The sequence below is a fragment of the Podarcis melisellensis genome (assembly GCF_964234715.1).
Source record: "Podarcis melisellensis genome assembly, chromosome: 14".
Lineage (NCBI taxonomy): Eukaryota > Metazoa > Chordata > Lepidosauria > Squamata > Lacertidae > Podarcis > Podarcis melisellensis.
In genome coordinates, this window is record NC_138546.1 from 36,474,803 (window position 1) to 36,502,375 (window position 27,573).

Here is a 27,573-nt window from a genome sequence, read left to right on the forward strand (position 1 = left end):
GTTGCGTCAAAACTCAGAACCGCACCTGAGAGGGAAGGGCATTCCAGAATTGGGGTGCTACCATTAAGAATGCTCTCTCGTGGGTTGCCATATTCTCAGAAGACTGTGGCATCATGAGGGCATCCATAGATCTTTGAATTCCAGGCAGGTGTATAAGGGAGAGGTGGTCTTTCTGGCACCTGGGTTGTCCAGAGTACATTGTCAGGCAGAGGTGCCAGACCAAAAGGTAGTTGGAACATTCATTGACTTACCTGCTACTGTTTTCTCTCAAGATTCTATCACCTCAGTTTCTTGTGTGAAGAGATGTTTGTTTAAAAACATTGTCATGTAAAAATTGTGCCCCATACCAGAACAGAACACCTCTGGGGAGGAAAGAGACCCTGTCTCACTGGTCATCTTCTCTGAGGCAATTAGTTTTAACATGGGGTGCTTTAAGACATTTGACTTTCTCTTTCAGATCTGAGGGGGTATGGTCTTGTGAGAATATTTGAATTAGTCAGAATTGGTGAAAGATTATAGATGGATTGTCCTCTAAACAGTTTAGCCCTCCAACTGTGCCTCATGTGGACATTGGAGCTTAGAGTTCAACAATTGGGACTCTGCAACAAGAGTTATAGATTTAAAGTGCTGTGATGCTGCTTCAAGTAGTCATGGCTTCCCCTGAAGAATTCTGGGAGATGTAGTTTGTTAAGGGTGTTGAGAGTTGTTAGGAGACCTCTCTCCCCCTCCCTAAACTACAATTCCCAGAGCTCCCTGTGAAGAGGGATTGATGAAACTACTATGGGAGCAGAACAGTGGACTCTGAGCAACTCACGGCACCCTTAACAAACCACAGTTCCCAGTGCAGATAGGGCACATTTGAGTGGTGGGGGTGTCTGGGTTGATAGGGTGTGAAAAGCTGCAGAGGACCATGGCTCAATAAATTGCAATAGTCTTTTGTCATGGAAAAGAAAGATAGTCATAGATAAAATTTGTACAATACGCTAACTGTAGATGAGGGAATTAAGTTGGCATGTATTCAGGAAGCAGAACGAGGAAGGCGGGAACTTGCCAAAAGAGAAGGAGAGAGGATCTCCAAGATGTGTACGTGTGTATGTGCTAATGGAGCAGAACAAGGGAGGGAAGAGTTGTAAAAGTCAAACTGAACTGAAAGCAAGAATAACAAGCTAATAAACAAAGCTGTGAACAGATGCACAATCGCTGAGTAGAAACAGGAAGGAAATGTAGAAAACAGAGTTTTGAGAGCATTGCCGAAGCGTATTATACTGGACCGGTTTGCCCGTAACACTAAGGCAGACCACAGTTTGGTGCAAATGAGGAAACTTGTAGGCTCTTAGGGAAGGAGATCACTGCTGCTCTGCTCCTCCTCAGACATCTTGGCTCTGTGCTGAGCTAAACCATGGTTTGACTTGGTATGTCATTGGGACCCTCTTTCCAAACAAAGCAGAAGTTTTAAACCATAAGACAAATCTTGGTTCCAACTTTTGGTTTGGAGAAATCTAAACCATGAGCCTGGGTTTGAATAGCATGTTAAGACAAACCATAGCTTAGCTCAGTGCGGTCTAAGCCACGGTTTGGCTGACGTGCAAATGAGGTTGTGTGTGCTTAAAAAGGGCATTTCAGAATGCTGAACCACCTTTTGTTTTTGTAACTTTCATAGGACGTTTCCGATCCGTGGCTTCCAGATATACGACGGTCCTGTCCGGCTGACAAAATGTACTTTTAGAAAGTTTACCCCTACTGTGGACAGGCACTCGAGCGCCATTGGCTTTTTCATGAAGAATGCCTGGCAGATAAGTCCTCAGAACAACGCCTCGCTGGTCAGGATGGAGAGAAGTGTAAGTCAGGGAAGATGTTAACTGGGCCCATCTTCTTTTTGTGTGGGTTTGGCAATAGGGAATGTGCCTCTGCTTGATTCTCCTGTGTGCATTTTATTTATTTAAACAATTTATGGGGCTTCTTCTCACTTCCAAAGGAATCTCTGAGCCGTTTGCCATCTATTTTTAACAGTCAAATCGGCCAAGCGAGAGAGAGGCTGAAAGACCCCACAGTCCGGTCATTTAAATTTCCCCTGGGCGTGGTGCCAAGGGCCGCAATTGGTCATTTGGTCCTGCACCCAGGGGAATGCCCCCTAATTCCTGCAGCCATTGGCCCATTTGGTGGCAGGAAGTCGATCTGGCTTGTGATAAGCCAGTTTACAAGGGAGGCCCGGGGCCCGCCTGCAAATCCGTCCGCCCAATAAGGAGGCGAATGCACATCACAAAACATCAAATGCTGCAACTGAGAATCAAATACACATACCAGAATAATTAAAATTATTTATAGCTTGCTCATCGTGGTTAACACAATGTGAGGAACATTAAAGTACAATAAATCAATATTTGGTTTAAGTACAAATTACCGTCAGATCAAGCACTTTATTAACTACATTAGTATACAACAGCCAGGTGACGGGGCATGGCTCTGGCCAAATGCACATTTTTTGTTTGCGCCAAAACTCCATTAGTGTTGCGTCAAAACTCAGAACCGCACCTGAGAGGGAGGGGCATTCCAGAATTGGGGTGCTACTATTAAGAATGCGCTCTCGTGAGTTGCCATGTACCATATTCTCAGAGGACTGTGGCATCATGAGGGCATCCATAGATCTTTGAATTCCAGGCAGGTGTATAAGGGAGAGGGGGTCTTTCTGGCACCTGGGTTGTCCAGAGTACATTGTCAGGCAGAGGTTCCCTGGATTATGTTGGACTACAACTCCCATCATTCCCAGCCAATTTAGCCCAGTGGTCAGACATGATATATAAGTTGTCACGCAACATCCACAGTTGAGGAACATTGGTGAGGACAACACTGAGCTAGAGGCACCACTGGTTGGACTTGTTGTAAGGCAGATTCCTGCATAGCATTTAGGTGCCTGACTTATGTTCCTAGTGCACGGTCAGCACTGATTATTAGGGTTCCTAATTTTTGTGTGTAAAGTTTAGGTGTGTCTTCTTCTTGCTTCCTTGTGGTGAAGGGAAGTTCTTTTGGCCTCTTGCCTTTCAGTGAATCACACACTTTGCAACTTGTTTAAACGTTGCCCGTTGAAGGTCAAATGGAGGGTGAGGAATTCATTTGGTTGCGCCCTTCTGCAACCACGTGGAGCTTGATAGCTGTGCAGAGCAAGTGCAAGAGGCTGTCCTCTTGCAGGCTGCTTCTTGAAGATCACAAACTTGGCTTGAGTTGACTTGGACCAGAACTTCCCTTCACCACAAGGATGGCTCACTCTTCCTCATGCTCTCCTCTAGACATCTGGAGAAACTGAATGTGTCGGGGTGGAATCATGTTTTGCGTTCCCTTGCTCAGCTTCATTTTATGGTGCTTGGTGGGGGCATAGAAGCACAGAGTGCAAGGATGCCGATGAAGAAGCAATTTAGATGCGGGGTTCTGTAGATACAACAGAGGGTTTCAGCATCCACAGCATTTACAACAAAGATGTGTGAGGAACCCTGTCTGGAACTGGGAAGAGTCACTGCTAGGCAAGACTAGGGATGGCGAACTTGTGGTTTTTGAGATGTTGGTCTACAACTCCCATTATCCTGTGATTATTGGCCATACTGGCTAGTGCTGATGGGTGTTAGAGTCTAACAGCATCTAGATGGCCATAAACTCCTCACCCAATGGGGCTTGGGCTGCAGATACCCGGGTTCAAGTTTCTCCTTTGCTACAAAGCTCACCGAGTAGCCTTTGGCCAAGTTGGTGCTTTCTCAGCTTAAATCGGCTTGCATGGTGGTTGTGAGGATCAAATCTTATTGTGTCTTTTGGAGCTCCTTGGTAGTACCCTAAGTACCCTGAAGTGGGAAACTGTCAAGCAAACAGTGCAAGACTGCCATGTTTTGTCCGTTACATAACTCTTTAAAAATAGCATTGGGGAATGAGTGGTCCTTTGAATGTTGCTTGATCACAACTCCCACCATCCCTAAGAATTGGCCACACTGGCTGGGGGTGGCCGATACTGAAATCCATCAACATCCAGGCTCCCTGGTCCCCCAAACCTGCTTTAAGAGCTATATAGTGGTACCTCTGGTTATGAACTTAATTCGTTCCAGAGGTCCGTTCTTAACCTGAAACTGTTCTTAACTAGAGGCGTGCTTTCGCTAATGGGGCCTCGATTTTCGTTCTCATCCTGGGGCAAAGATCTCAACTCAAGGTAACTCTTCCAGGTTAGCTGAGTTTGTAACCTGAGGCATTTGAAACTTGAGGTACCACTACATAGCAGGTGGAAATTCATCAGATGCATTCTTTCCAGTGCAGAGATACAGTGATGGGAAGGCCGCACTTGTTGAATTTTCTGCCTGCTATGCAGTTGATAAACCACAAAGCCCTTATGGCGGGGTCCTGTCATTTCCACCATGGAAATCTTGGGACATAAGCACTGAATAGCCTGAAATGCAATAGAGTTCCTGCAGTAATAATGACTCCCTGTTCTTATCTGCCTTTCTCCAAAGGTTGGGCTCAGAGTGTTCTTGGGCAGGCCAGGCCAGTGGTTTGGAGACAATAATAATGATGGTGATAAGGTCTCGATTTTCCATGATTTGGATGGTTCAGTGACAGGCTATCCAGGCACCTTTGTGGGCAGGTCAGACAACTATCTGATTCGTCACCCAGGCTGCCTTATCGTCCCAAGGTGGAACGGAATGATTTGCGCTGGAAAATATGCACAGGTAAGGCTGGACCATTGATGCTTATGCAGAGATGTTCTCAGTGGGATGATAGAATGCGGGTGGCAATGTGAGTTAAACCACAGAGCCTAGGACTTGCTGATCAGAAGGTCAGAGGTTTGAATCCCCGTGATGGGGTGAGCTCCCGTTGCTCGGTCCCTGCTCCTGCCAACTAGCAGTTTGTAACCACGTCAAAATGCAAGTAGATAAATAGGTACTGCTCCGGCGGGAAGGTAAATGGCATTTTCGTGTGTTGCTCTGGTTCGCCATGCTGGCTTAGTCATGCTGGCCACATGACCCAAAAGCTGTATGCCGGCCCCCTTCGCCAATAAAGCGAGATGAGTGCCACAACCCCAGAGTCGGCCACGACTGGACCTAATGGTCAGGGGTCCCTTTACCTTTACCTTAAGGCTGGACCATTGATGCTTATGCAGAGATGTTCTCAGTGGGATGATAGAAGGAAGCTTGGGTGTTGCTGAATGGATGAATGAATTAAGGAAGGAAGGAAGGAAATGGAGAGAGGCTGGCATGAACAGAGGCTGGGGAGTCCCAGAGAGAAAAGCTAGCTGGTAAGAGAGGGGCCTCTATGGAGATATGTGTGAGAAAATGAATGGGTGATGGATGGATGGCTGGATGAAGAGAGAATGAAGAACAGAGAGAAAATGAATACATCTGCCTACAGCCCTGTCCAAGTTTTCCTTTTCTCAATTCTTCACTTCTTGCACATTTTTGCATGGCTCTGCTGGTTAGCATTAGAAGAGCGTTTGGAAAGCAGGAGTGTCGAAAGCTGCCAAAAACAGGGCGGGGGAGAGTTGTTGTTGTTGTGTGTTGTCTCTCAGAGCCTCAGATATATGATTAACATTCTCCAGGACTTTCTCATTAGCAAGGAGAATTCCTGGCTGCACAAGGGAATTTAAAACATGACATTGGGCTGCAGATCCAGCTAGCATCTGCTTAATATCCTTCCCTGAATAATTTACAGGGCAGTTTTCCCCTTGGCATGCAGTGCTGGGATAATCTGTCAATAAGAATAGTTTATTGTCCCCAAAAGTCAATTTAGCTGATATATATATATATATATATATGCAGGTTTTGGTGTCCTCGGGTGTCTTCCCGTGTAAAAGTTGGGGTGTCTAGGCGACGTTTCGACGAGGTCTCACTCGTCATCTTCAGGCTGGTGCTTTCGGCTTCTTGTTACTGGAACAGAGCAGGATCTCAGTGTTTGAGTTCCTATAAATACTGTTGAGGGGGTGTGGTGTATAGCCTCCAATGTTCTGGGCAGAGAGGAAGTTCCCAGGCTAGTGTGCCTTTTCTTCTTTTGATTCAAGAAATCACTCAAGATATCCCTCAAGTAATTAAGGAACAAAAGAAGAAAAGGCACACTAGCCTGGGAACTTCCTCTCTGCCCAGAACATTGGAGGCTATACACCACACCCCCTCAACAGTATTTATAGGAACTCAAACACTGAGATCCTGCTCTGTTCCAGTAACAAGAAGCCGAAAGCACCAGCCTGAAGATGACGAGTGAGACCTCGTCGAAACGTCGCCTAGACACCCCAACTTTTACACGGGAAGACACCCGAGGACACAAAAACCTGCATTCCTGTACCCGTGAAAATCTACGAAAGTATATATATATATATATATATATATATATATATATATATATATGTATGTATGTTCTGGCCATCTTCATTGGCCTGAGGCCACCCTACATCTTCGTCTATGTAGTTTCATTTTTGGATTAAAGTAGTTTCATTTTTTACATTTTACCTGCCATGGCTGAAGCATTTTGATTGGGAACATAGTCAATGCATGATTACGGGTCAAGCTGCAGGTTACACTACATTAGGCAGGCTTCCTCAAACTCGGCCCATCAGATGTTTTGAGACTACATTTCCCATCATCCCTGCCCACTGGCCCTGCTAGCTAGGGATCATGGGAGTTGTAGGACAAAAACATCTGGAGGGCCGAGCTTCAGGAAGCCTGACATTAGGGATGAGGAGCCTGTGTCCCTCCAGATTAGCCACGCTGATGAGGAGTGATGGAGCCCAATAACATCTGGAGGACCACAGGTGTCCCCACCCCAGATTAAATGAATATATATGAAAGAAGAAGAAAACTCTCATGGGTGCTAATGGGAGCTTTCTAACACTAGTTGCACCACCAGGGTTTGTTTTTTTCTAGAACCACAGCTGGGGAGGGAACAGTTAAACCTCCCCTCTCTATGTTCTGCAGTTTCGTTGAAATTTGGGCTTCTCCACTCTTATTATTTATTCTTTTAAGAAATAATTTGAACCACAGCTGTGCATGAGAAGGAGACGAAGAAGTCTGTGACCCATGTATCCAATTCTGCTTGAGTAGCAATCCTTTTGAGCAACCTAATTCAGGGGTAGGGGGAAAAGCATTTAACTGTTGTTGGTAGACAGTTGTGAGCCAGAAGCCTTTAATGATCTACTGCAAAGGAGCCAGACCCAGACCCATTTTCTGCCCCCCCACCCCAGCTTTCATGAATCTGTCAGGAGCAATGTAAGAGCTGCCACTGTGCTTCTTAAGCCGCATCTGCACTACCATTTGAAACCATTTCCTAGGAAGAGGGGTTGAAGGTTAAACCACTCGGGGAACTGTAGCTCTGTGAAGGGAACAGGGGTCTTCTCCAAGCAGCCTTAACAAACTACAGTTCCCAAGATTCTGTGGCAGAATCCACAACTTTTTAAAGTAGTATGGTACTTTACTAAATGTAAAGCGTGGATAGGCCCTGATTTTGGATGCTTCTTGTATCTCATCCTCTGTGTCTATTTTGCCCTGCGTACCTGGCAAAAGAATCCACCGGGACTGCTCGCTGTGTAAAATATGGGGGGGGGGGGAGAGCAGGTAAGCCCCACCCCACATAATTGATCACAAGACATGGTGCACAAATACCACTTGAATGGCAATGCCCAACAACTTTGCGGTGGCCCGGCCCTCTCAAATATGTTATTTGGGGGCCAAAGGGACCTTGGCCCCTAGGAATTAGTTCCTGAGGTATCCAACGTGGTGAAACAGACACCAACATTCAGTATATGTGGCACTGTACATAAGGGACACACAGAGTTTGATGTCTATGTTGGAAACCCATCATGTGCAAGCTTGTCCCCATATTTACACTGATGAGTAGCAATCTCATGGACAGGGATGATGATGATGATGATATTTTAATGTATCACCTCCTTCACTCTACTAAGATCCCTGGGTAGGTTACTACTATTTAAAATGCAACATTAATAACAGGTTGTTTTTTTTAAAAAATATGAAAATGCAATTAGAAAAAAATAGTGTGGGTCCTGAAAATAGACATCTCAGGCATGAAAAGGCCATGTTGAATGCTGCATTTTGGCAATTCCCATCCCAACCTGAGGAATGTGGGGGAAACTTGATTCAGGTGTCATTTAAAAAGAAGTTCCACTTTTCAAAACAATACATAAATCAGAACAAACCCATCATTTGAAATGCACAGCTCTCTAGATGTTGCAATGCAGTTTTTGAACCAAATAATGCATACAAAAACACAACTCCCCCCAACCCTCTATACTAGGATAAAGTGTGCAAAAGAATGCATATATTAGGAAGAATAACGTTCAGAAATGCATTATATTTGGAGAAATAGCTTTTCATAAATATGTACACCAGGTCAAGCTGCATAAAAAACATCACTTTTGGAAGCCATTCGCACAAAAATGCTGATGAATTTTCATGAACTGAAAATTGCAAACCAATGTGGAAATGTGGAGAACTGAACTTATGATTGTAAAAAATGAGAAACTGAAATTGACATATCCGCCCACCCTTACTTGAGTATGCCTAGGCTTGAGCCCAGTTCCTTCTGTGTGCAAAACATGTTCCATACCAGAGAGCCACAGCTCCACCCTTCACATGGGCAATGGCTCTGCATCTAGCTACTTGGTGCTGCATAAAAATTCTGAACTGTAAACAAGATAAGCTCTTTCCCCCCTTTTTCTTTCTCTCTCTTCTTTTTTTGGTCTATTTTTACAAGCGCATTATGGCACTCCATGCAGTGAGACCCTTTTTCCGTCCTAAGAACTTTCCTTGGCTGTGTAAGGCAAGAACAAACAGTCATTTTCTCTGGGACCTGTCCCTTCTTTACTGGAGTTTCCCATCCAATCAGCGTCTAAGCTGTGGGGAATTTAGTTCAGGACTTGCCTGGACTGAAGGGAAGGCATAAGAATTTGGCACGAGCGCAGGGAGAGGTATTTGCTTTGAAACGGAGCACAAATTTTAGCTTTCAAAATGCCATCAACTTTCAGAAGCTAAAGGCAGCATCCGTCTTGCTTAAACAGGCTGGTGTTGTGTGCACGCTCTGAATTTTTGCTCTGAAAGGCATAAAAAGGACTAGTTCCAATCACGGAGGACTGTGAAACCCTTTGCTTCCCTTTGATCTTTGGAAACTCCATGACCAAATCTGCTTTTCTTTCCCCTCCTGTTTTTGGATTCAGGAGACAAGACCCTGTATTCATTTGGCAGTACAGACAGGTGAAATCCCCTTTTAGTAAATGTGTGTTTTGATCATTTTTATGCTGATTCTTGAGTTGAGTCCAAACGTACATGTATGTTCTGTGTGCACATGTATTAGGGAAGGAGGGGAAGGGAGGTTTTCAACCTTTTTGAGTCTGCGGCTCCCTTGACCAACCACATTCTTTCTGCGGCACCCCTGTGGGGCTCAGCAGCCTAGTTATGTCTCCCTTGCCTGCAGAGCTGGCAGCCTCTCACCCTTTTCTGAATACCCTCCCTTGTGGAGGGTTCCCTCAGCCTCCTCTCCTCTCCTTGGGAATCCTAGAGAGCCAGGGTGGTGTAGTGGTTAAGAGCGGTGGACTCGTAATCTGGTGAACCGGGTTCGCGTCTCCGCTCCTCCACATGCAGCTGCTGGGTGACCTTGGACTAGTCACACTTCTCTGAGGTCTCTCAGCCTCACTCACCTTAGAATGTTTGTTGTGGGGGAAGGAAGGGAAAGAAGATTGTTAGCCGCTTTGAGACTCCTTGAGGGGAGTGAAAGGCGGGATATCAAGTCCAAACTCCTCCTCCTCCTCCTCTGCTTCTTCCTTTGGGTAGCTGCTGCTGCCACCCCTGGTCTCTGAGCTGCTCACCCACTCCCCGCTCCCCAAAGAGAAGTGCTTCCCAGAGGCACCATTCACCTGCGGAGCTTATAGCCAATGCTGCTGCAATAAACAGCTGTGCAAGCCTTTGGGAGACAGAGACATGAGAGGGCAGAGGAGGAAGGAAGAAAGGAAAGAAGGACAGAGACCATTGTTGCCCACAGCGCCTCTGACCACCATTCAAGGCACCCCAGGGTGCCACGGCACACTGGTTGAAAACCACTGCTGTACACTATGAATAACATACGATAAACATAAGAAGAACTTGCTGGATCAGGTCACATTAAAGCACAAGAGCCTTCTCCCCTCCTGTGGTTTCTAGCAACTGGTGTTCAGAAGCATTGCTGCCTTCAACCGTGGAGGCAGAGCATAGCTATCAAGGCTAGCCTAATCTAATTTATTTATTTTTTAAAATATGCTTTTTCTTAGTTTTTTCATTTCACATAAACAAACAAAATACAATAATGTTCCATAATCACCTATCCACTTTCTTTCTCAATGCCCTACTGAGCACTGACTTCCCTCCCTCCCTTCAGCAGGTTTTCTTACTTCAATCCCCTTTCCACACTTCCTTAATAATATCCAGTCCACGTCATAAGATTTATTTCAGTCCTGCTAACGTCTTCACGTTTCTACAGTTATTACTTATAATCCACAAATTTACTCCAGTCTCTTTGGAACTTTGTTTCTTCCTGGTTACCAATCTTGTAGGTCAGTTTTGCTAGTTCCGCACGATCCACCAGAATTTGTCTAATCCTTTTTAAAGCCTCTCCTTATCACTAGCATTATTTTATATTCCTGCCCTATTTTGTGGTGTTTCGTTTCTTTTCCTATTTTATTTCACCGTTATCAATCATTAGCTATACCTTGTTGGTTGTGTTAGCTTATAGTGTGAGTTTCATTCAGAATCTTTGGGCCAAAAAGGTGGGATAACCTCTCCCACCCCCTAAGCCGTCCTGCATCAATAAGAAATCTCCCTGTTGTCATCTAGTAGTCCTATATTAAAAGCGTTGGCAGAAGGCCAGAAAATGTGCAGGTCAATAAAATTCTGTAGGCCTACTCTAAGTAAACTTTAGCTGAATACTACCCTACATTTTTAAACCAGGTATTTTTTGGGGGGTGGGGTGTCATTGGTCACCAGCCTGCAGTCAGGTTATCTTTGCATTCACCTGCATGCTACCATTTCTTAATCATAGTTGCATTACAAGAAAGGACTTGTCAGTCATTCCAAACTACATAGTAAAAGAATGAATATGCAGGACTCGATGTTGACTGCTTAGCTATAGGAAAGTGAGAAATGGTCTTGATTATAATCCTTGAAATTGTGCATGCATTGGCTGCAGTTAGAAGTGCAGTCAGTCTAGAAATATTTCTAACTAACCGCAAAGCTTCCCCCTCTCTCTTTCTCCCCCCTCTCTCTCTTTTTGTAACACTCGCTGCAGCCTTGTCAGAGAAACAGCAATTGCTAGTCTCTTTCTCTCGTGTGAAGCATAGCATGTAATGCAGAACTACCATAAATGCCGTTTGTTAGCATATATTGGGGATAAATATCTTATGGAACGTCTCTCCCAGTGTGAACTTGCTCAGACCTGTATGTTGTCATATGTAGTGTAGTGGCTAATTCAGGATCCCTTCTTGATTATCACAGCCATGCCCTCTCACAGCCACTGCCCCCTTCTAAGATTATAAACCTTCTAAGTTTATACAGCAAGCTTACAATTCTAGAACAATAATGATTAGGGATGCATTGCAATGCTTAGAGCAGATCTCTGCGTGCCTCCTCCAGTTGAATCGGGGCTTTCCCCCCTCTGTGCACATACATGGGCAAGTGATTTGGAGTGCTTTGTTATCTTCTTTTGGAGTGACTTGAGCTGTGTTTTCCTTGGCATTCCGTTTGACGTAACAAAACTTACACCCCATTCTCTTGAAACAGAAGCACCTTGTGTTTTCAATGTTCCTAAACGCTTAGCATAGGGACACGGGTGGTTCTGTGAGTTAAAAACCACAGAGCCTAGGACTTGCCAATCAGAGGGTCAGCGGTTTGAATCCCCACGCTGGGGTGAGCTCCCGTTGTTCGGTCCCTGCTTCTGCCAACCTAGCAGTTTGAAAGCACATCAAAGTGCAAGTAGATAAATAGGTAACGCTCCGGCGGGAAGGTAAACGGCATTTCCGTATGCTGCTCTGGTTCGCCAGAAGTGGCTTAGTCATGCTGGTCACATGACCCAGAAGCTGTACGCCGGCTCCCTCGGCCAATAAAGCGAGATGAGTACCACAACCCCAGAGTCGGCCACGACTGGACCTAATAGTCAGGGGTCCCTTTACCTTTACTTTAAACGCTTAGCATACAGAACAGCTCTTCAGTGCTCTCCCACAAGCCTTCTCCAGAATGACCCTAGGAGCCAATCCTCACCTCCTTTCACTTTGATTGGCTCCAGTCAGCACTAAGGATAAGAAGACTTCTTCTCAGTGGCTGAAAAGTCCCTCTTGTTGCTATTCTTGAACAATTGGGAACAGAAATCCTTGGTGAACCAAAGGCCAACCAGTTGATCATGATCTACCTTCTTCCCACTCCCTGCAGCCCCCAAACTTTGCTAATGTATCCTGGCTCATTTTGCAGGGGCCACATTTTTCTTTGGCACCTTACGTGGCTTTGTTTTTGTTTTCCAAGTAGCATTTCACTGCCCATTCTCTTGTTTTCCCATTGGGGAATCAGAGTTGGAAGTGACCACGAGGATCATATTGTCCAACCCCCTGCAGTATGGGAATATTTTGCCCAATGTAGGGCTTGAATCCACTAACCTGAGGTGAAGAGTCTCATGCTCTACCAACTGAGCTTAAGTGATTCCCATTTTTGGGACAATCTCTATTGCCTGTGATTATTTTCTCTCTCGAGAAATAACCCTTCAGAATGCTATTTGCGTCGCTGATGCACTATTTATGTTGGAAGTGGTCCATTGGCTACAGCTCTGGATGCCCAGAGCCCTTTGCTGGCAAAAGTCTTCAAAGGGGCATGCTGCTGATTGAATGCATGTGTGAAAGCTGAGCTTGATTGGCTGTAACACAGGTCTCTTCCCGCTTTCTCTTTCAGCTCTATATTCAAGCCAGGCGTCCTGAGAATCTGACCTTATCAATTGCCAGAGCCGCATACCATTTCCATCCTCTGAGGCTACATGGTGTGAACAGAGGGGTGCCGTACCAACAGTACCAGCCTGTGGTGATGCTGGAGCAAAGCTATATTATCCAATGGGATGGCAGAGCACCAGAAGATGTCATCCTTTACCCGGTCAACTTCAATAGGTACCATTGATGGAAAATGTGCGGCGCGATGAGCTCTGTGGTGTTTGCTAGGGTTTCTGTTTTTAAAAGCTGTTCCAGGTTCCTGCTGACTTTTCTTCTTCAAACTTTTGGAAAAGTTGGCCTACTTAAGGCTTCTAAAAATGACATTAACAAAAGACCAGCAAAGAAGCTATGCCTCTGTTTTTAACTTTCGCTGCCATCTCTCTGATGTGCCGTGTTGTTTCCCCTTTCAGTAAGGTTTTTTTTGGGAAGAGATTCAAGTTACTGTTGGCATTCCAGCCTCAAGATTAAATCCAGCAGATCCCTGGCATGCTGTTCATTCTCATTAGTTTACACTAGCTGCTCCGCTTGTGATTTATATCCCACCTCTCCCTCTTTCTGTAAAGGGCAGCAGTGATTATGAAGATTGCCTATGCAGCCTTGCATTTTCCCAGTAGTCTAAACACTGCAATTGCTATTTCATTTCCCCCCTGTTATATAAACCTGAAAAACAAAACACCGGGACCCTCCCTACTGAAATAATTCAGAACTGATAGACAGCGGTCTGGAAGAGTAATAAGTTTGAGTGCAACAAGAAGGGAGGCCCAGATCCCATATTTTTCTCTGCTGTTTTCTGTTACAAAAAAGGCTAGGAAGGATATTTGTGCGTGTGTACACACACTCACTAACAGCCTCTTTCCTGACATGGCTCTGGAATTCTAAAAAACAACAGCCCAACAAATGAGTGCAGTTGTGTCTTATCAGTCCATATGTCTGTGTCTGCTGTATATTTGGAAAATTGTTTGTCTGTTCTGTATGCACTGAGGTCCTCCTCTGAGGCTCTTCTGCTGGTTTTCAAACTGCGAGAAGTGAGGTTACAGGGACTTCCAATGCAGGAATCTTTTACCCAACGTGGGGTTCAAACCCAAGACCCTGAGATTAAGAGTCTCATGCCCTTCTGACTGAACCATCCCAACTGGTTTTGCAGAATCGAAAAGTTAAAAGCAGCGGATATAAAAAGAAGTTAAGGTTTTGAAGTTTTGCATAAGCCCTTAAAGACTAGAAATCAGTTGTATTCTGCACCGAATACCAGTTTGTGTGCGTTGTTATGGAATGGTAGTCATTTGTTGAATCAATGAATGTGTCTACGCAAAGCTCTCATGTTAGCAACTGACCTGTTCTTTTTTATATATAAAAAATGACACGTTGCAGTTACTTTTAGAATCAGGAAGTAAATGTTTGCAGATGTCAGCAAGACTAGACAGGTCGTACCTTCTTTAGTAGGTCTCCCATTTTTTTTTAAGTTGATGGGGGAAACTGTACAAACAATAAGGCTGATGATTAACCCTGATAACACCCGTGGCTTTTTTGACGCAGGAAAGAATGTGCAAAATGCATATGGTGCAAAATGAGGAGACAACGTGATTGACACTCTTAATGTCAGTCTCCTGGTCTTGCTAAGCACAGCTTGATAGCATAATTAAGTTATTTTTACCCCAGTGGACGGAGATAGCGGGGGATGCTGATGTTTCAGAGAGGCAGAAGTCATGTTTCTGGAATACGTATTTGACATTGGCTAAGAGAAGCTCATGGGGGAATAAAGAATTTATCGCCGGGGATTTAGACTGTTCCTGAGGTACTGTAATCTGTAATATTGACACTCAAGACTTGCGTGGTTAACTCCTCTCTTGAAGCTAGAATGCCAAGAATCCACCAGAAGTAATGGAAGGGCAGAATCGTTACTGTTTTTCTAGGAAAAGAGGTGCCAGAATTCACCATGTTCTCTTATAATGGCAATGGCGCCCACCTGAGAGGTGTCAGAACTGAGTTCTGGCTGGAAAAACCCCCAGGAATGAGTAGGAAGAGGTGGATTTTTCAGAGGAACAGCTTTGGTTACGTACTCACTATATTTTTAAAGCACATTCAAAGCACATCCTGGCCCCCTCAAAGAATTCTGGGCACTGTAGTTTGCCAAGGGTTTCTGGGATTATAACTCAGTAAGTGATTTTGGAACTACAGTGCCCAGAATTCTTTGAGGGGAAAGAATATGCTTTGAAGGTATAGTGCTAACTCAACACACTAATGATCAGAACTCTGTATACCAAGGATGGGGAACCTGTTGATAATGATAATGAATTCCGGCTCTCATCAGCCCCAATCAGTATAGTCAATGGTCAGGAATTGTAGGAATCATAAGCCTTTCTGTTTTGGAAGGTGTTTGCTTTATTAACCAGATAAGCTTTTATCCAGTGTGTTTGTTTTCACCTATGGGATCATCCAGCCTTCCTTTTGTGCCACGTTTCTCGGTACAGGTCCGCGCTTTAAATTATTATTAATTAAAGCTGAGAACTTCTTCTTCTTTGTGTTCTTGCCCCGGCGTTTGTTCCCTGCAAAAACCTGTTCTTTACCACTGAAAACAATTCTGTGGAAAACCAGAATTGCTGTTTGTTCCGATACAGAGCATTAAAGAGCGAGTTCTCCTGGGGAAAGCAGCACAGTGAAAATAGTCATCAGGGTTAGTAGTCGCTGGTTGCTTTATCCTCCCTGAATTTGCCTAATCCCAAATTGGTGACCATCACTGCTTCTTGTGGCAATGAGTTCCACAGTTTAAGTGTGCGAATAAGTTCTTTCTTTTGTCTGTCCTCAATCTTCCAATGTTCAACTTTGTTGGATGTCCCCGAGTCCTTGCGTTACGAGAGAGGGAGGAAAACTCTCCCCGCACCATGCATAAATGTATTCCGTTCTGTCGCCTCTTAGTTGCCTTTTCTCTAAACTAAAAATCCCCAAAACATATAAAAGATTTAATGATTTAAACTCTGGGGTGGGGGATTTGTGGTTCCTTGCCTCACCTCCACCAAGAGTTATCACAGGGATTGTTCAGAACAGAATAAGATGTATGGAAGCACCATGAGTGGTGATAAGTTTGAGATAATGACACGCAGTAGTAACCTTTGTGCAATTCAAAACTTCTTGATACTGTTCCATGGTAGGGCTGGAGGAGAAAGGGGGACAGTCTGATGATATTTGGCAGAAGAACACAGAGGGCTGATTGGAATTTTAATTGCTCAGAAGAAAAGTCAGTCTCCTGTAGAACTGATTGAGGTCCTTGTTCTTTGCCTGCGTTGACTACATGTGTAAAGTCCTTCCAAGTCCAGAGGCCTATGATCTTTGCACAATGGATTCTTTCTCTTTGCAGGCCAACTTCATGCTTAGCGTACTCTTTTCCCTTCTCTTTCATGCACGCATCACGTAAGGACCAAAATTGCAGGTAGGGAGAATTGCTCAAAGGAATTGGCTTACGTGGAATGGCCATTTGCAAAAGGAAAACCACAACCAAACAAAACACCCCAACACACCTATGTTCACGAAAGACATTAAACTTGTTAAGAGGAGACTGTCAAAAGGAGAGATTGAGGAGGAGGAGGAGGGATAGGTACAGCTGGCAGTGGGTGGAAATATGGGCATGGAATGAACCCAAGGTGTAGGGACTTGGTGTAACAAGCTACTGCCTGCACACCGGTCTTTTGCCTTTACTTGCTTGAAAAGCGGTGAAATTGAATAACATCTCCCACTTTGAGTAAATTGGCCCATCGGTGCTTTATTTGCAGGCTGAAAGACACACACATTTAAAACATCAAGAGAACCGGAGTGGTGGATTGTGTTTGCCGTTTTTGTGGACTGTTTTGTGGTGCTGTTAACTGGGCTCCAAAAACGCTCCAATATTTACTAAGAAGTCTAGGCATGTTTAATGGGGCACGGCTGGTTCAGTAAAGCTTTGGGTCTTTATTTAGCATGGATCTCATCTACACTACTGACGATATCATGGATGCTTTAGTTGAGATTCCTGCATTGGACTACATGACCCTTGGGTTCCCTTCCAGCTCTATGATTCTATGCCTCGGCCCTCCAGATGTTTTGAGACTACAATTCCCATCATCCCTGACCAGTTGTCCTGCTAGCTAGGGATCATGGGAGTTGTAGACCAAAAACATCTGGAGGGCTGAGGTTGAGGAAGCCTGTTCTATGCCTTACTTATTTTGTTTTTACCCCACCCATCCTCCAAGGCATCATATGTAGTTCTTTCCCCCATTTTAGCCTTTCTCACATGTGAAGTAGGTTAGAAGGAGGGATGGGGCAGCCCAAGGCCACTTATTGAAAGTCTTGAGAGCCCAGTAGAGAAGCCTGGGGCCCACTGGGCCTGATGTTCCCTATCTTTGGTTCAGCATTACATCTGAACCAGACCAGATTGGATCTTGCCTCTTCCTCCACTCCAGGGGTGTGCTGGAGTTCACTGCTTTTCTTCCCTGATAAGTGAATATCTGCTGTAACTAGCACAAGCCAGGTGATGTGGAGACACCATGGAGCTTGAGCTTGATATATGGACTAAATCTGTAAATGGACTTTGCACGTTTCATATCTAAGGTTCAAAGAAGCCATGGTTTCTCTCTGGAAAAGTTAGCAGCTCCTGCCTCTTAACTTGGGACCGAGAGAAGGCTGCAGATAATGTGGGCAGATCTGAGTGTCTGCCCCTATTGATTCTTATCTTAAACCCTCATAAGTTTTCTTCCCCCCCTCCTCCCACAGTGTAACTGGCAGTGAAGTCAAGTGCAGTAAAGTTTGCAGGCTCATACTCTATCTTGAACCAACAATAGCAACATTAACCAGAGATCCTTGTAAGAAGCTTATCTGAGCTGGTTCGTTGCAAGTCGGTTGAGATTAAAATTAACTGAGCAGAACAAAAGGCCAAAAAAGAGGCTGTAATTGGCTGTTCAGCCTAAAACTCTGGCCATATGAAGTGCTGGAATGTTTAACATAAGATTGGAAGGAATGCACATATTAAAATTCTTTGCTTAAGATTTATTGGCTTGGCCTCAGGAGGTGGGACTCCTCAGGGCGAGTTTGGCAAGGAGTGTAACCTAGAAATAGTGGCTGAGGCTGGAAAAGGAGATATAGGAACATAGGGAGCTGTCTAATACAGAGTCTGACCATTGGTCCATCTAGACTAGTGTTGTCTGCACTGAGTGGCAGCATCTGTCTGGGATGTTAGGCAGGGAATCTTTCTCAGATACTGAGGATTGAACCTGCATACTACAGTGGTACCTCTGGCTACGTACTTAATTTGTTCCGGAGGTCCGTACTTAACCTGAAACTGTTCTTAACCTGAAGCACCACATTAGCTAATGGGGCCTCCTGCTGCTGCCGTGCCACTGGAGCACAATTTCTGTTCTCACCCTGCAGCAAAGTTCTTAACCTGAAGCAATATTTCTGGGTTAGCGGAGTCTGTAACCTGAAGCGTATGTAACCTGAAGCGTATGTAACCCGAGGTACCACTGTAAGTTGATGCTCTACTGCTCTTGGGGTCCTGCTAAAAATGGCAGCTCCTTTTTTACCCTCACCGGTCCCATCTGCACTATACATTTTAAAGCAGTGTTATGCCACTTTAAACTGTCATGACTTTCCCCCAAAGAACCCTGGGAACTGTGGTTTGTTAAGGGTGCTGCCAATGGACCATTCATTCCATGCCCCATGAACATGCTCAGTCCTCACCTGACTGTTTTTTTTTTAGGCTGGGCATTATGGGAAATAGAGGAGGAAGAAGAGAGGGTGAGAATCCTTGAAGATCTAGTGCAGACCTATGACTCATGCCACCAGTTCAAATCTTGCCTTGGCCATCAACTTGCTAAGGTTGCAGTAGGACAGCTTATGAATCTCTCAGCCTCCACACCCCCCATTCAGTTTCCTATGTGGGCTGATTGTGTTGGCATATATTCTAGTGCTGTGCAGAGATCTGCTCTCCAGTTTCTTGCAAGTGCTTTTTCCCCTCTGTGAAAGAAGCTTCATTTTTCCTGCCTCGTTCTCAGGGTGCTTGGGAGTTTCTTTATAATGTGGGTCAGTGTGCGGTTTTGAGATGATTTTATGGTTTGGAGATAAGAGATATATATGTGTTTCTTTCCGGTAAAGATTTCTCCAGTACTCTGCAACCTTCAATAGCTGCCCACACTTCCTGACCTGGAAAAATCCCATGGGAGGCATTACCTCATTTTGTCTCCTCCTGGCTTTTGGTCTGAAGTATCTGGGAGAACTGCAGAATGGATTTGTAAAACGAAAGGACATTCCTGCAGACACCAAGATATTCTCTCCTCGTTGATAGTTTTCCGTTTTCTTTAGGGTCAGTTGCCGGAGAATGGTTGCAAGTGGATGGGAAATGCAGGGGGGATTTCTGGCACAGCACTTAGGAGTGTTTGAAGAGTTTGAAGGCAACAGTAGCAAACAGAGGAGGCGAATTTCAGTTTTATAGACAGACACAGAAGTTTAGCTTTGCTTGGGAGTGTAACTTATTTCGTTGAATTAGGGTAGGCTTTCCCAAACTTGGGTCTCCAGCTGTGTTTTGACTACATTTCCCATCATTCCTGTCCACTGGTCCTGCTTGCTAGGGATGATGGGAGTTGTAGTCCAATAACAGCTGGAGACCCCAGTTTGGGAAACCCTGATGAGAATTTTGCATGTTTTTGGCTCAGGGTACATGGGACACGGGTGGCGCTGTGGTCTAAACCACAGAGCCTAGGGCTTGCCGATCAGAAGGTCGGCAGTTTGAATCCCTGCGACGGGGTGAGCTCCTGTTGCTCGGTCCCTGCTCCTGCCAACCTAGCAGTTCAAAAGCACCTCCGGGTGCAAGTAGATAAATAGGTACCACTCTGGCGGGAAGGTAAACGGCGTTTCCGTGCGCTGCTCTGATTCTCCAGAAGCGGCTTAGTCATGCTGACCACATGACCCGGAAGCTGTACACCGGCTCCCTTGGCCAATAAAGCGAGATGAGCGCTGCAACCCCAGAGTCGGCCACGACTGGACCTAATGGTCAGGGGTCCCTTTACCTTTACCTTTACACCAAGGCCATACTACAGTTCTCCAAAAGAAACCTCTGAGCTGATGATGTGGACCCAGGTAAGCATCTGAGAGCAGAGTGGGTGGCTGCTTGGTAGATGCCATTTGAAGTGCTGGGTGGAAAGGCCGGTGCTTAAATCAACCTCTGCCCACAGCTCGGGCCTGGCATTTGCAGGAAGAAGCTGTGGTCTGGGGCACGTTCCCCGAACCCATGCACATCTGCTGAATGCCTCATTCTGCCTTTGCCAATGCTACTGCTTGCTCAGCCTTCGTGAACATGTGTCCCGCTCGCCTCTGTTGATCACACCCTCCTTTTAAAGTGTTATTCTTTCTTGCTCTCTAAGCTGTTAATCATGCAGTGATTAAATTCCTTGCCAGTGATGTGTTCCAGGGGGAAAGAGATGATAATAGACCAGGCTTGAACAAGCCTGCAGCAAACATGCCCGGCTCCTATAATTATTTTATTTCTCTCCACCCCGGCTCGTGAGCAATCATCTCTGTGTTTACAGTTGGTAGGGGAGGGGTAAATGAGGAGGAGGACGAGGATGGGAGGGCAGAAAAACCTCTTGGCAAGCTTAAGAACTACCAGCAGCTGAGTGCTTTGATGCGCTCTGCAATTAGGATTCCAATTAGTGTTTCAGCTGATGGTTCCACCTAAAATGACCCACACCAAAGTTCTTTCTGAAAGCCCTTTGCTTGGCCCCTTCCATTGAATTAACAGACTTGCTTTTCCTAGCTGCTGGGGAAGCAATGGCAAAGGATGCAACCGAGAGGTTTAGCGGTGGAGACACCCTATTGCTTAGGAACATAGGAAACTCCCTTATATACCAAGTCAGAAAAGTGGTCCATCAAGGTCAGTAGAGAGAGACTTTAGACTTGGATTTCAAATGCAGGCTTCCATGTCTGGCACTCAGGACTCACCCCTGGGCCCAGCCCCACTCCACACCCTCTTGAAGTGCTTTTGCAAGTGCTCTTGAACTCGATAATGTCTCTTGGTTTCCTGGAGGGATGTGGGGTGTTTATATTGTAGAAAGAAACCTCTGCAGCATAGCCTACAGAACAATGAGTCATGTTCTTTGCTCTGCCCATTGGTTGCCTCTGGAAGGTTGCCCGTGAAGAAAGACAGTCCTTAATGGATGTGAAAGCTACCTCATCTCTGGTCTTCACTGACCGGCTGCAGCTCTCAAGGGTTCTAGACCTGGATGTCTCCTGTTCCGAACTGGAGAAGTCAGGGATTGGACCTGGAACCTTCTGCCTGCAAAGCAGAAGCTCCATTACTGGGCTACAATCTGTTGTATCGCCAACATGTGCCTATTGCATCTGTAATTGCCTATACAAAATGTGGACCCTTAGGGCTGATTCTTACATTTAATTGATATCTCAAAGTGAATCCTTCCCCTTTCACTTCTGGTAGTTTCCCCATTGGAGTGGGGATAGAGGTCAGTTTGGGAAAGGGCACATCAGCTGCTGATCTCCCTTATTGCCTCAAAATAATATATTGTGGTAGGCTGGGCAGCAGTATTCTTGACAGCAGATGTGAACAGCAGCAATGATTTCTATATCGGCTAAAGGTAAAAGTAAAGGGACCCCTGACCATTAGGTCCAGTCATGACCGACTCTGGGGTTGTGGCGCTCATCTTGCTTTATTGGCCGAGGGAGCCGGCGTACAGATTCCAGGTCATGTGGCCAGCATGACTAAGCCGCTTCTGGCGAACCAGAGCAGTGCACGGAAACGCCGTTTACCTTCCCGCTGGAGCGGTGCTTATTTATCTACTTGCACTTTGATGTGCTTTCGAACTGCTAGGTTGGCAGGAGCAGGGACCGAGCAACGGGAGCTCACCCTGTTGGGGGGATTCGAACCACCAACCTTCTGATTGGCAAGTCCTAGGCTCTGTGGTTTAACCCACAGCACCACCCACGTCTATATTGGCTAGAGGTGGACACAAAAAGAAAGAAAGAAAGTATGAGAGATGTTGTGGAGCAAGTGTCCTGTGCTTGTGCTAGGTACTGTGCTTTCTCTTTTCCCTATTGTCATTGGCTGGGCTTTGAAGTAGTTGTCCAGATAGGATGAACTGGAGGGTCCTCAAATTCAGCAGGACCAGGTTACCAAATTTTGAAGTGAGTAAATAATTAGCCCAATTCCATTTGAACAGCCACCACCACAAGACCATTAGGCAACTCTGTACCTATTCTCTCTGTATAAATTCATTAGATTGGCATGACAGTCATTCCCAATCATTTAGGACTTTCCCCACCTGAAAATTCTATGCACCCTTTGCTAAACTGAATGCAGTGTGAGTTCCTGCCAAAAATCTGGACCTGATATTTTCCAGCATTCTCTCTAGAGAGGATCCTTCCTCTCTCAGGGAAAGAAATCCAAGTTCAACCAGTATGAAACCTTTAGAAGTCCATAGTATGGGGGACTTACCCAAGCATTCATACCATAAGCAATTCTTGGTTCTCATACTGCTGTCAGCAAACTTCCGAGGAACCTATGGTTGGGTCTGTCTCCTTCTTAGGGATGCAGATGGACCAGTCTATTTCTGGTGCATGTTGATTTTACATGTATTCATCAATCCATTCCATCCCATTTTTGTATCAACTTGCCATTAAAAACCCCCTCACCAGATAGAGATTTGCATGATTTTAAACATATCTCCCTCTCACAAAATGCACATTTTTGTTTGCATTTGATTTTTATCCTGAAATATGCATATATTTTTCCTATGCATGTTTGGCATGGTTTTTGAAGCAAGGACTCAAGGACACCTGCATTCCAGTTCATGAGTTGCTTTGGGAAGTTGGGTTGGTTTGCTTTAAAATGCCATGATGAAATCCTTGAGCATCACTGCTCTTGACTGTTGCAACCTTTTTGTGCTTCCTTCCAAAGAGAGCTTTTCTTTTTAGCATTACACCAGGTGTGTGTGTGTGTTTCACTCAGGCATGCCAAACCCTGCAAATGTCAACACTGCAATTAAAAAGAGACACGACAAAACAGCCACTAGGTCTAACTTGTCAATCATTACCAGGAGGATGTAAACAGATATATATATATATATATATATATATATATATATATATATATATATATATATATATATTTGCTTTCGTAGATTTTCACGGGTACAGGAATGCAGGTTTTGGTGTCCTCGGGTGTCTTCCCGTGTAAAAGTTGGGGTGTCTAGGCGACGTTTCGACGAGGTCTCACTCGTCATCTTCAGGCTGGTGCTTTCGGCTTCTTGTTACTGGAACAGAGCAGGATCTCAGTGTTTGAGTTCCTATAAATACTGTTGAGGGGGTGTGGTGTATAGCCTCCAATGTTCTGGGCAGAGAGGAAGTTCCCAGGCTAAGTTCCCAAGTTTTCCTCTCTGCCCAGAACATTGGAGGCTATACACCACACCCCCTCAACAGTATTTATAGGAACTCAAACACTGAGATCCTGCTCTGTTCCAGTAACAAGAAGCCGAAAGCACCAGCCTGAAGATGACGAGTGAGACCTCGTCGAAACGTCGCCTAGACACCCCAACTTTTACACGGGAAGACACCCGAGGACACCAAAACCTGCATATATATATATATATATATATATATATATATATATATATATATATAATATTATATTATATTATCTGAAGCACACTGTTTGGATTGTTGGATGGCAGTGATGGCGGGAGAGAATCTGTAGAGTTGAAATTCTAGTCACTGGAATTTTTTTTTTAAAGTTTAACACCACTTTTGGAGATGTTTCATGTTGCTGTGCTATTTGGTAACTTTGCAGTGGTTAATATTCAGCCTTGCTTCTTCAAAGGCAAATATTTGGAATGGGAGGCAGAGAAGCAAATATATTTCTGATAATAAAAAGCCAAAGAAAATAAAACCCTGATGGTCAAGTGAACTGAACCATATTGCTAGAACAGACAGTAAACAGATGTATTTCCTTATCTTTTGCTTGATTTCTACTTACGTTTAGTTTCATTTCAGTGGACGCACCATCAACTTAAACAGACAATCCTTCTCTTGATTACTAATATGGTTTGCCACCTTTCTTTAAAAACTTCTGGCCGTGCTCATGTGCCTTTAACAGCCGCCATTCAGGCAGACATCTTGGTGGTAAGGCTTTTCTGGCCATGGAAATGTGATGCGGAAAGCCTTTTATTAGTCAGACAGTCAGTTTGTGACTGTTGTGTAGGAATGAAGCAAGTAGGGGAGAAAACCCTGGCAATCTTGTCACATACTCCTGGATAAATCCTCTTGATTATTGGCAATTTTCTGCCCAGTTCCCAGTATATTATTATTATTATTATTATTATTATTATTATTATTAAGTTTTCCTTTGGAAGTGCTGTGGATACCTCATGCAGTCTACTGTCTGAGGGTTGCCTCCCAATTACAGTATTGCACTACTTAGGTTTCCTCCAGTTTGCTAGAGGTTCTGAGACTTGTTAGAACATCCCTTTCCCCCTGTAAAGGGAAGGTAAAGGGACCCCTGACCATTAGGTCCAGTCGTGACCGACTCTGGGGTTGCGGCGCTCATCTCGCTTTATTGGCCAAGGGAGCCGGTGTACAACTTCCAGGTCATGTGGCCAGCATGACTAAGCCGCTTCTGGCAAACCAGAGCAGCGCACGGAGATGCCGTTTACCTTCCCGCTGGGGCGGTACCTATTTATCTACTTGCACTTTGATGTGCTTTCGAACTGCTAGGTTGGCAGGAGCAGGGACCGAGCAACGGGAGCTCACCCAGTCGCGGGGATTCAAATCGCTGACCTTCCGATCGGCAAGTCCTAGGCTCTGTGGTTTAACCCACAGCGCCACCCCCTGTACAGAGGTAGCTGCAATTCCCAAGTTCCTTGAGAATAGGGATGGATTGTTAAACCACTCTGCGAATTGTAACTCTGCGACTAGGGGTCTCCTAACAACTCCCAGTCCTGATTTACTGGCATCTCTGTTTTCAAACAAATGGAGGCAAACGAATATGAGTTTGGAAACACAAAGAGTACAAAACATGAATTTAGGTTGCATGAGCAGCAGGGGAAGCGCCAGTCAGGCCTTCGTGATCTGTTTGATTCCTGGGTTTCCCATCATCCTGCGTAGTAGGTCAACAGATCTATCATATTTTACAAGGGAGAAAGAATTAAGGACAAGTTGTTCTCGGCTTTGGAAACCAAATTCAGATTCATAGACCTTCTGTTGTCCATTGCAGCTTACATCAAACAGTGCCCTCTAGGTATTTGTTCGTTTTTTAAAAAGCCATTTCGGTTGTGAATTTACTGCAAATGGAGAAATTTGCAGACGCAACTGCTCTGTTCTTTTCTTTCTTTTGGAGAATGACTCCATTCCATTCCATTCCCTTGTTGTTATAAGAAAGGCTTTTTTTCCTGAGTTCCGTTATCTTCAGCTCACTGAGTTCCTGAAGCTAGGACTACCGTAACGTTCTCAAGTTCAGGGAATTTGGCAGTAGCTTTGCAGCATTACAACATTTTGGATGTTGCCATTTGAAGGAGAAGTGTTAAATAAAAATAGAATCTGTACAGAACGTGGAAGAGTGGGGTATAACAACAGCTGAGTGAAGAATCTCTGGACACATTTTCCATTGCAATTATTATAAGCTGTTTGGCCAAAGTGAGTTAACTGACCGGGGGCGGGTGTGTGTGTGTGATTTTGATGGGGACAGAAGAGGGGGGAGTGACTTTGAAAATCCAGTTTGCTTTCAAGGGTCTGTTTTTCATGACCAATTTTAGAAATAGTAAGTGGTGGTGTACAAAAAACAAAAAATAGAAAATGAAAAAGGAAGAAGAAGAAGCCCAAATATGCACAGAGAATGACCCCACAATAATGGATATTTTGGCAAAGAAAGTATAGGGTAGAGGTAAGATGACTTTGTGCTACATGTTGAAGAAATCATGCCCCCCTCCCTTTGTTTATTTGAATTCCGGCAGTCTCTTACTAAGATTTGCTGCTTTTCCTGCTGTGTTGTTGTTGTTTTTAACAAAAATTAATACAAGGGAGGCTTACAAAAGAGCAAATTTTCCATTAGATGCAGCAATATTTCATCTAGTACGCAGAGACAGAGATGGTGACAAGGCCAGCTGTAGGTTTCAGAAAGCCCTCAGCAAAGCACTCTCTGCTCCTGGTGGCTCTGAATGTTGTTGGGCAGGGTCGGTGGATGGTAGCAATATTGCAGCAGGTGCCAGGCAACTTGAAACTGTTTAAATGTTCCACGGTGCCTTGAAGCAGTGCTACGTACATTGGGAGCACTGTGGATAATTAAAAGTGGAGAAGCACTGAGACCCATCCATCTAATGCAGAAGGTCTCCGGGCTGGACAATGCTGGCACCACAACAGTTGCCCACAGATGTTTACCCTACACAGAGCTACATTTCCCAGTACCCTTAACAAACTAGAGTTCCCGGTATTATTTTTGGGGAATGTGATTTAAACGTATGATGTATATGTAGCAAGCAACTAATAAATTGAATAAATAACAAAAAACTTAAGCCTCACTTCAGCAAGGCAGATGTAAGACACTTGCCCTGGAGTTTCCATGCTGGGTGGCTGAGTTGGTTAACCTCCATTTTGTTTTCCCATAATGCCCCAGAATAGGGACACTAAACCCGGGGGTGGGGGTGGTAGTGTCCCCCACTAAGGGGCACTTGAATGAATATATATTTATTGCAATGCACATGTGAGTCTTTTTTGATTGCCTAAATGTGAACAGGGATGTACACACATGTACATCTGCAATTCAGGGCCATCATTACAGCAAGCTGTCAGTCTAAACCCAGCCACTCACAACGTTTTAAAAACATTTTCCCCAAAGTCAAAATAGGAGCACCAAAATAGGACCATATACCAAAAAATACAGATTCTCCAAAGAGACAATTGGTGAAACATACAAATTTTGGGAGAAGAATGTATCATTAAGGCAAAACAACAATGAGACATTTCCCTCTCTGTCCCTGTAAACCAGAATGCACACATAACATCAGTGAGTCAGTTTTTGAAAATGGAATATGGGTCAAGAAACTACCCAAGTGATCTTGGTTTGTGTGTTTTTTTAAAAAACATTGTGACCAGGCCAGAACATGTTCTTTCTGGCAAGACTTCTTCAGGTTGCATGAATTCCAGGAAGAAATTTGTTGGGAAGGTTTCACTGTTTTGAATTTTCTCTGAGCTGTTTCCTTTAATTGCTTGGTTGTTGGCCCTGGCCTAATATAGGGTTTACACCTTGCTTGCCCGTGTAGCCATGGTGATGCTGAAACTAATACAGAGAGGATGAACAGGAGTGTAGGGCCTCAAGGTTGACCTTCTCTGTCTCTCCTTGTATGGCTGTCATCAGAAAGATGGCTGCCATTTTGGGAGACAGGAGTTTATATATGAATGGGGAAGGTGACGTTTGAAACCACTTGTGGCTTCGTGGTAAATTGAACTGAGGCCTATTTGAATGCTAACCATGAAGAGTGCCATGACAAATTCACCACCGTACATTTTGTTCCAGTGTTTTGTGAGCTTTTATCCAAATCATATGCCTTTTACTTAAACCACAGAGCTTTCAGATGGTCCTAACAAGA

The 27,573-nt window shown here is 44.7% G+C and overlaps 2 protein-coding genes across 6 annotated transcripts in view; both read left to right on the forward strand.

Annotated features, from left to right (window-relative positions):
• Positions 1-27,573, forward strand: part of LOC309356735 (cell surface hyaluronidase CEMIP2-like) — a 100,164-nt gene that overhangs the window by 50,657 nt on the left and 21,934 nt on the right. For all 3 annotated transcript variants that reach the window (XM_081888388.1, XM_081888386.1, XM_081888387.1), the window contains 3 exons: positions 1,661-1,838; positions 4,485-4,700; positions 12,936-13,144. In XM_081888388.1, coding sequence (XP_081744514.1) covers positions 1,661-1,838; positions 4,485-4,700; positions 12,936-13,144 — 603 coding nt within the window. The remainder of the gene's footprint in view (positions 1-1,660; positions 1,839-4,484; positions 4,701-12,935; positions 13,145-27,573) is intronic.
• CEMIP (cell migration inducing hyaluronidase 1) overlaps positions 1-27,573 on the forward strand; it is a 167,154-nt gene that overhangs the window by 29,834 nt on the left and 109,747 nt on the right. The window lies entirely within an intron of this gene.